The sequence below is a fragment of the Notechis scutatus genome, chromosome 6, assembly GCF_049901735.1.
Source record: "Notechis scutatus isolate UNSWTSFEM ecotype Mainland chromosome 6, rNotScu1.2, whole genome shotgun sequence".
In the NCBI taxonomy this organism is placed as follows: Eukaryota; Metazoa; Chordata; class Lepidosauria; order Squamata; family Elapidae; genus Notechis; species Notechis scutatus.
The window spans coordinates 26,280,075-26,288,689 of record NC_142014.1 but is presented as its reverse complement, the minus strand read 5'-3'; the positions used below and the strand labels follow the sequence as shown (position 1 = coordinate 26,288,689).

General features: G+C 43.1%; 1 protein-coding gene across 1 annotated transcript in view; it reads right to left on the bottom strand.

Moving 5' to 3' along the window:
* Positions 1-206: 206 nt before the first annotated feature.
* GALNT8 (polypeptide N-acetylgalactosaminyltransferase 8) overlaps positions 207-8,615 on the bottom strand; it is a 33,068-nt gene continuing 24,659 nt past the window's right edge. The window contains exons 8-11 of the mRNA XM_087967743.1: positions 6,900-7,037; positions 4,546-4,641; positions 3,595-3,762; positions 207-1,860 (exon numbers count right to left, since the gene is read on the bottom strand). Of these exons, the coding sequence (XP_087823869.1) occupies positions 1,699-1,860; positions 3,595-3,762; positions 4,546-4,641; positions 6,900-7,037 (564 nt within the window). The 3' untranslated portion in view covers positions 207-1,698. The remainder of the gene's footprint in view (positions 1,861-3,594; positions 3,763-4,545; positions 4,642-6,899; positions 7,038-8,615) is intronic.

Sequence of the window (8,615 nt, the reverse complement as noted above, 5' to 3'; positions counted from 1 at the left end):
GAACTGGGCCCAACTTGTCCAAACTGCCTCAAGTGAAAGAAAAAACAACAACCCCTAATTACCGCTTAGCTCAGGGGTGTCAAACTGGATTTTTTCGATGGTCAGATCAGCACTGTAGTTCTTCTCCATGGGCCAGGGGAGGGGAGACGGGACAGACGGCCCCCTGCAGCACTCTGCCGGCCAAAACATGCCCCCCGCCTCCTGTTTTGGCTGCCAGAGGCACCGCGGGCCAATCCTTCGCTATTTCCAGGCCAGCCCCGTGGGCCAGATTTAAGCACCCTGTGGGCCGCCTTGAGTTTGACACCCCTGGCTTAGCTTACATCTTGTCAACTCAAAATATTTCTGTGGTCTTTTAGGGTTGCCAACAGAAAGGTGGGGGGGCAAACAGTGAGCAGCTTGCATTCCATAAATGTTTTCAAAGATAGTTTCTAGGTGACTGAGGTTTTTGCCGTGCAAAATTCTAACTGGAGAGTATGATTGATGACTCTTGGCTATGGATGTGTCCCATTGGAGAATATGAATTTTGACACACTCAGGGGGTGGGGGGAAATCAGGGTCAAGGGTGACAATGAATTATGTGTCTCAGAGTTGGCTACACCCAGGCAATGCCGCATCTTCTAACTCCCAATAAATATTTTTGGAGTTTGGCTAGAGACTCATGATTTAAATGGGGTTAAGTGTCAGAATCCTGACACATCTGATGACAACCTTAATTTTAGTCGAGTGCAACAGGACGAGAAAAAAAACAACCTCCACAGGTGAACCAGCTAGGAGGGAAGCAGTGAAATTCATAGAATTATGTCTTTCAAGAGCATTCTAGTAGCATCTTGGCTGGTATTCCCAAATAAAACATTAAACATTGATCAACTATTCTGGTGGGAAGTTGAACGATTTTTAACCATTTGAATGGGATGGAGCATTCATGTAAATGGTGTCAGGATTCCAGCAATCGTTCTAATTAAATCATGATTCTCGAGCCAAACTTCAAAAAACTTCAAAGGATTTATTAGAGGCGACATACTGGCACTGCCCTGTATGGAGCCAACTCTGCATACGTCATTTACAGTCCCCTGTGACCCTGTTTCCCCCCTCCCCCTGGGTGTGTCATAAATCACATTCTCCAATTGAGCATGTTCACAGGCTGGGTGTCATCATTCACATTCTCCAATTAAATATATTCACCAGCAAAAGCTCTGGTATTTTTGTTACAATCTTTTAAAGATAAGAGTTGGAAGGTACTTTTGCTTTCAAACTGTTGCACTGCTCTTCCAGATTTCCTTCCTCCCCCCCCCTTTTTTTTTAATATGGCAACTAGTAAAACAGGCATAGGAATGTTTTATGAGTTGACAAATGGTTTGAAAGAATCTGCATTGTTTAGTTTACAGTTGAGGAAGTTAAGATAGTAACTTGTGAATGTCACACATTTTATGGATTTGAAGTCTCTTTCCTCTTCCAAAGAAACACCTGTGCCAAATAAGGTCGTAAAACAAAGCAAAACTCACTTAACAACTGTCTGGATTAGCGGCAGAAATTTTGGGCTCAATTGGGGTCGTAAGTGGAAGAACATTTGTAATAATCACACGTCAAAATCAAAAATCAGGTAACGGTCTTCCAAATTATTCCCAACTGAAAAAAAAGTCCGCCTATTCCCATTAGTCTCTACTACCCTGCAGCTTCCTTTCTGAACTGAAGAAAAAGTTACCCACCGCCTTTCGGCTGTTTCCCCCATTGTTTGACGGTATTTTGAATAAACCATTTTTGACCTGTGCAATTTTGCATAGCCAGCATATAATAGGGGGATCCATGATCCTTCGCAATTTCAAGACACCGTTTTGTTTTCCTGTTGATTACGGACGATCCCTAGAATTTAAAAAAAAGCTAATATTAATTTTAAAAAATAGGCAGATGATTGAATTCTGTGCCTGTAAATATTTAGTAATAGCTGATAACCCGGCATTGCCCGGGTATTTATTTATCCCAATCCTGTATTAGACAGGAAAATCCTATAGTTGGGACTCATGCTGCTGTAGTGTCTGTGAAGCTCTAGATGTAGTAGCTCTGTCTCTCATATTCTTTAGTCGGGATTCAAGCTGTTGTACTGTCTCTGAAGTTCTAGATGTAGTAACTCTCTCACGCAGCGTGACAAGTCAGAGGGCGTTCCCTTGTGGAGTACTGTGAAGCCGTTACCATGGCAACTCCACTGTGCTGTACAGCGGAAGCCATTTTAAGGCACACAGACACTCCAAGGGGTGTTACAGGTGTCTTACCCCCACAGTATTTTTTTCCAGAGGGTAAGTCATCTGTCTACCATGTTTGGTTGAAATTGCTCAAGGTGTTCCAGAGTTATGCTTGAACACACACACACACACACACACACACACCACCCATTCACACACACACACACACACACACACACACACTCACACACCTATTGAGCGTATCCCATTTTTTAGGTTGTGTAAACACTCAGGATAGCTTATAACTATGTAAAACTATGTAAGTAGGCAATAAAGTATTACACAAATGTAATTACAATTACCAGTGCAATTTTGTGAATGCAGGTAACAATCAAAAGCATAGTGGGAGAGATTTTGTTATTGCTCTCAAATACTAGGTGAGAGAGAGTAGTGTCCACTTTTAGAGAAAGGACAAGTTGGAAGGCACCTTGTAGATCACCTAATTCTCCTGCCACCTGTGGTCGACACTCCGCCATCTCTAACGGGTGGCCATGTAGGCTTTGCTCAGAGACCTCCAGGGGGTGAATCTACATCTCTTCCAGGTAGACTACTTCCCACTCATACTGTCAAGAAGATAAGTTGTCAAGCCTGTCCCAGTTTGGACCCTTAACTCCACTGTGTTGTGGCCTGTTGGCTGCCGGCCTCTCCAGCAGTCGAATCAGAGGAGGAGGAGGAGGAGGAGGAGGAGGAGGAGGAGGAGGAGGAGGAGGAGGAGGCGTGGGAGTCAGCATCAAGGCAACCTGAGAGCTCCGAGGGAGAGGAGGGATTGGAGCTGGCAAAGAGAGAGAGAGAGAAAGACAGAGGCAGAGACTGGGCTGTCCGTCAGCCCTCAGATGGAGAGTCAACAGCCCCCAGGTCTGGAGGTGGCTGATGAGGAAGAGGAGGAACAGCTGGGTCCAGTGCCTGATGTGTGGATGTGCAGAAGGCAGAGGAGAGGAGAGCAGTGGAAATCTATGGGCCGGTCCTTGGGATGGAAGAGCCACCACTGCTAGCGAAGTCCCTTTCTTACTCTGGGGATAAAAGGCAGGGGGCAGAGATGAATAGATGTGGCAGACAACTATTCATCTCCCTGCCGGACAGACTTGTTAGCCTGCTGTGAGAGAAAGAGACTTTTTGGCAGGGCTGCTGGTGTTCCTAATAAAGGAATAATTGCTTCAACTACAGAGAGTTTGTCTTGTTTGGGGAGCTGGATCAGAACACACCGGTAGAGAAAAGGTATGCTTTTACTAAGGTCAAGTGGAAGGCTGAGTCGATCTTGAGCCGGTCAGGATCGAACTGCTGGCAGTCGGCAGAATTAGCCTGCAATACTGCATTCTAATCATTATGCCCCCCACAGCTCTATAAATTAAAACCTTACTTGCGTGAAATCCCAGTGCATGTGTAGGCCTTTTCTCTGGGCTTTGTCACATTTCTCGATGACTGGCAGCTTTCCTTCTCCAGGGTCTGTCAAGCATCTGTCAACCCTGTTGCGCCGAGATTGTAAACCTCCCACAAAGAATTCTCCAGTGCTGTGATAGAACATGTGCTGGAAATACAAACAGTCCTCAGCTTATAACTGTTTGTTTCGTGACTGTTCCAAGCTCCTGCTCGACCAAGGGATTGGACTAGAAGACCTTCAAGGTCCCTTGAAATCCTATCGTTCTACATTCTATGAAACGGGTATTTTCTTTGTTGTTTTGGCATTGAAAGAAAGAGTGCTGTTGTGGCCCGCCAGCGGCAAGCGGAGCTGGCAGCAGAATCGGACAGTGAGGAGGTTGGGGAGGAACATGGGCCAGTCCTGGAGTCTGGGGAAGGCTCTGACGAGTGCTCTGCGTCGGACACAGAGATGGGGCCAGGGCCGTCTGACAGTTATCAACTGCCTTTGGAGTTGGACATCAGTGAGGCAGAAGAACAGCTGGAGCCTGTTCCCAGTGTGCGCATGCACAGAGCTGTCAGGAGAAGGGAACAGCTAAGGCACAAGGGTCAACTTGGGAGTAAAGCCACAAGTGGATAGTGAATGGCCCCTCCCATAGGGAATAAAGAGGAGCAAAAAGGGAGTGGCGTTTGCAGGAGACAATTAGTTCAATTCATTAGGATGAAGATCTGTTTCTGACTCCTTGCCAAGTATTGTCTGCTCCAGCATGGTGTTTGGAAGATGTCGGCCTGGCAGCTCTCCAAGCCTGATAAAGGTCTGTAGTTGTGAAATCTCTTGAAAGACTGTTGGCTGGGACTTCGCTGGAGAGGAATTCACTTTAAACTAAATAAAAGGGGTTTTATCGGGACGAGCTTTTGGGAAGCCCAGGTTAGAACAAGTGCATTGCCAACTTACCTGTGGGGTGTATCCATGGCAGGCGTACAATATGGGAGTATTCCCAGGGACCGGTCCTTGATCTATACAGTTTTCCTTACTTAGCATGTTTTTCATCTACAGGGTAAGGAAGAGCGAAGATCTTCATTTACAATTCCAACTCAGTGAGCATGCAAAGGAGGATCAATAAAACGGAGCAGAACGTAATGCAGGCAATCCTCTACTTATAACACTTTATTTACTGATTGTTCAAAGTTACAACAGAGTTACAACAAAAGTTTAAAAAGTCACACTGAAAAAATGTGACTTACGATTGTTTTTCACTGTTTAGGACCTTTGCAGCATCGCGTGATCAAAATTCGGACACTTAGCAACCGGTTCATACTTACGACTTTTGCTGTGTCCCGGGCTCCCCATTTGGCAACCATCTGACAAGCAAAGTCAATGGGTAAACCAGATTCACTTAACAACCGGGTTACTAATTTATGAACTGCAATAATTCACTTAACAATTGTGGCAAGAACGGTCGTAAAACAGGGCAAAACTCACTTAACAAATGTCTCGCTTAATTTTGGGCTCAATTGTAGTCGTAAGTCAAGGACTACCTATAAATTCTTTAAACTTTCTCCCTACTTGCTGACGGTCAACCCCTTTATGAAATACTGTAGGTAGCAAAACAGTTTCTTTGCACTCCAGAAACACAACTGCGGTTTATCCTACGTGCATTGCACATATTTCCCAGGAAACTCCTCAAATTAGATGTTCAAAAAATGTTAGGGCATGTTAGTGCATAATCTAACGTTTATTCATAAGAGAAGTTCAGATTGAAATTCAAAGGGTTTTTGTTCCCATTCCGTTCAATTCCATTTCATTCAACAGGTACTTTAAAATGCAATGTTAGATTTGAGATTGCAAATTAAATGCAATTTTAAATCTACATATATAAAAGTGAAAGACCACTCACGCATCATCACAAAATCTCCAGAACTGTAAAGCCTACAAACTTGAAATTTGGCACATATGTTCCTCTTGGCTTCTATGTGCTCACTAAGAAAGGATTTTTTCCAAATGACCATCAGAGCATTAGAATTTCCTATATTATTGTTATTAACACGCTCTGATGCTAAGGAGTTCTACTCCCCCTCCCCACCTGAAAAGAAATCTCCTCTAAATGCAAAACACAAGCAGAGGAGTTTCAGTTTCAGTTTCAGTTTCAGAGCACCAAGCAGCTTTAGTACAGAACAGTTGAGCTAAGCCATGCCCAGGCTCCTTGCTGTTCCTTTCTTGCTCACACAGCAAATACTGTTTCACTTTCCAAACAGCCCTCATCTCTCTCACACACTGACAGGACGCTAGCCAGATGAATACTGATGGATGTTGGTAGGCAGAGGTAGAATTCTCCCCCCCCCTTATTTTTCTCCCCCAAAACTAAGCCCGACCACATAGTTTCGTAGCGAAGCACAGGTATCGAGCTAGTAGATAAATAAGTGGCAGATTTAAGTATTCAGTCACACAGACCATACATCTGCATGGAGTCTGTAGGGGATTATTGTTTGGCCTTCTTCTGCTTTAATTACATTTGATTTGTTTCATTATGGTTTACTTAACATTGTAGTTTTTTTTTTGCTTGGTTGCCACTCAGAAATGCTTGGGCGGCCATAGTAATTGAAATAAATTGAAATATAGCATTTTTACCATTTAGCAATAGCATTTAGCCGTGGTAGCACAGTGATTAGAATACAGTATGGCAAGCTGACTCTGCCCACTGCCAGAAGTTTGATTCTGACTGGCTCAAGGTTTACTCAGCTTTCCATCCTTCCAAGCTCAGCAAAATGAGGACCCAGATTGTTGAAGGCAATAGGCTGACTCTTAGGGAGGGCTGTAAAGCACTGTGAAGTAGTATATAAGTCTAAGTGCTATTGCTATTTAGGCTTTGCAACACTCTCTGGGCAGTTTACAAGATAGAAGCATTATTTGCATATTGCCCCCAATATATATATAATCCCTTGTGGGGTGGAGTCTGGGCAACTGGAATGTTTACTGGCCGGATGCCTTTCCTGTTGCCAATGTGGAGTATTTTTACAGCAGATATATTCTCATTGTGCCCAGAGAGAGAGAAATATCTGCCTCTATCTAGGATCAAACTATATATATCTCTGCCTGCCTGCCTGCCTGCCTGTCTGTCTATATATCTCTATCTATCCATCTATCTATCTATCTATCATCTATAACTATATCACACACACACACACACACACACACACACACACCTCATTAGAAAAACAGTGTGTGTTTGTGTGTGGACTCTTCAAATAAAGTGATGTGCTGTTTAACTAAAAAGCAAACAATATATCATCTTACCAGTTTTTACTTACTGTTCCATAGCCTACAATGTTCACCTGAGGGACCAAGTTAGGGTAGACATTTTTGATATACCAATCAAAGCTTTTGCAGTTCAGTCGCTTCCTCAGTTCTTTTCTAGAAGAAACATCTCCGTAATCGATCCCAGAATTCTGGAAAAGGAGGACATCGGTTTCAAAGAGGTGCCAAATATGTATTTAAAATGATTCAATTTATACTTAGAGAAGTTGGAAAGAAAACCTGAGGGACTTTATTTCAGACATAATATATCCACAAAAATTTAATTCCCACAGTAATAGAGGGCTGTTCAGAGGAAGAGACAGAGAAGTTGGACAAAATGGGCAGTACAGAATAGAACAGAACAGAACAAAACAAAACAAAACAAAACAAAACAAAACAAAACAAAACAAATAATAAAATAGTCCTCCAGCTATTCTGGTCTTCAGTTCATATAGAGAGAATGAATGAGGATCAAATCATGAAACAAACAAAGAAAGACTTTTATAATAAGGGCTCAAAGTAAGGTAACGGTAAAGGTTCCCCTCGCACATATGTGCTAGTCGTTTTCGGCTCTAGGGGACGGTGCTCATCTCCGTTACAAAGCTGAAGAGCCAGCACTGTCCGAAGATGTCTCCCTGGTCATGTGGCCGGCATGACTAAACGCCGAAGGCTCATGGAACACTGTTCCCTTCCCACCAAAGGGGTCCTTATTTTTCTACTTGCATTTTTTTACATCCTTTCGAACTGCTAGTTGGCAGAAGTTGGGACAAGTAACGGGAATTCACTCCGTTATGTTGCGCTAGGGATTTGAACTGCCAAACTGCTGACTTTTCTGTTCGACAAGCTCAGCGTCTTAGCCACTGAGCCACCAGGTCTTCCATTTATCATCCAAGCGATTAATAGGAAATATGGATGTGAAGGGATTGTGGGATGACCTTCATGAAATTCCTTTTATTTGGTTTCATGAGGAGACTTTTGAGTACTGTACAATTTTCAAGTCAACTATTGGTTCAATTGTTTGCCAGTTATTGAACCAGAATATCATAAGCAATTGTGATATTTTCACACTGCCAAAATCTTTGCTAAGGCTTCTGCTGCTCTTCTCCATAGCTACAAAATGGGAGACTGTGAGTTCAACTCCTGCCTTAGCCATAAAAGCCAGCTGGGTGACCTTGGGCCTCTCTCTCTCTCTCTCTCTCTCTCTCTCCCTTTCTCTTCTCTTCTCTCTCTTTCTTTCCTTTCTTTCTTTCTTTCTTTCTTTCTTTCCTTTCCTCTCTCTTTCTCTCTCTCCAACCCACCTCACAGGGTGGTTCTGAGTGAAGGGGGGAAAAAGAGGAAGAAGGAGTATTAGATAGGTTTGCCTCATTGAGTTGTTTATAAAAATAAACAATGATAATAAATTAAATATGTATTTTTAGGTCCTAGTTTTCCACAAGATGTGATTTAGGACAGAGGTTTCTTCAAAGTTTTGATTGGAGGACAAACAATTATTGTCCACCTCTCAGCTCCTGATCTTTGAATATCTACCGAGCCGACAACTAAGAGGGAAAGAAGAATTTTCTGTTGAATGTTTTTTTCTTGAGCTTCAAATCAACAAAGCTGTGGACTTATTTTAACCCATTTCCTTTCTCTGCCTCTTCATTCCAGGCTCAACTACAATACTTGATTAAACTCCCCCTGATTAGTTTCCATCCATTGTTTCTTGCCTTGCCTTCTGGTGCTTTGGAAAA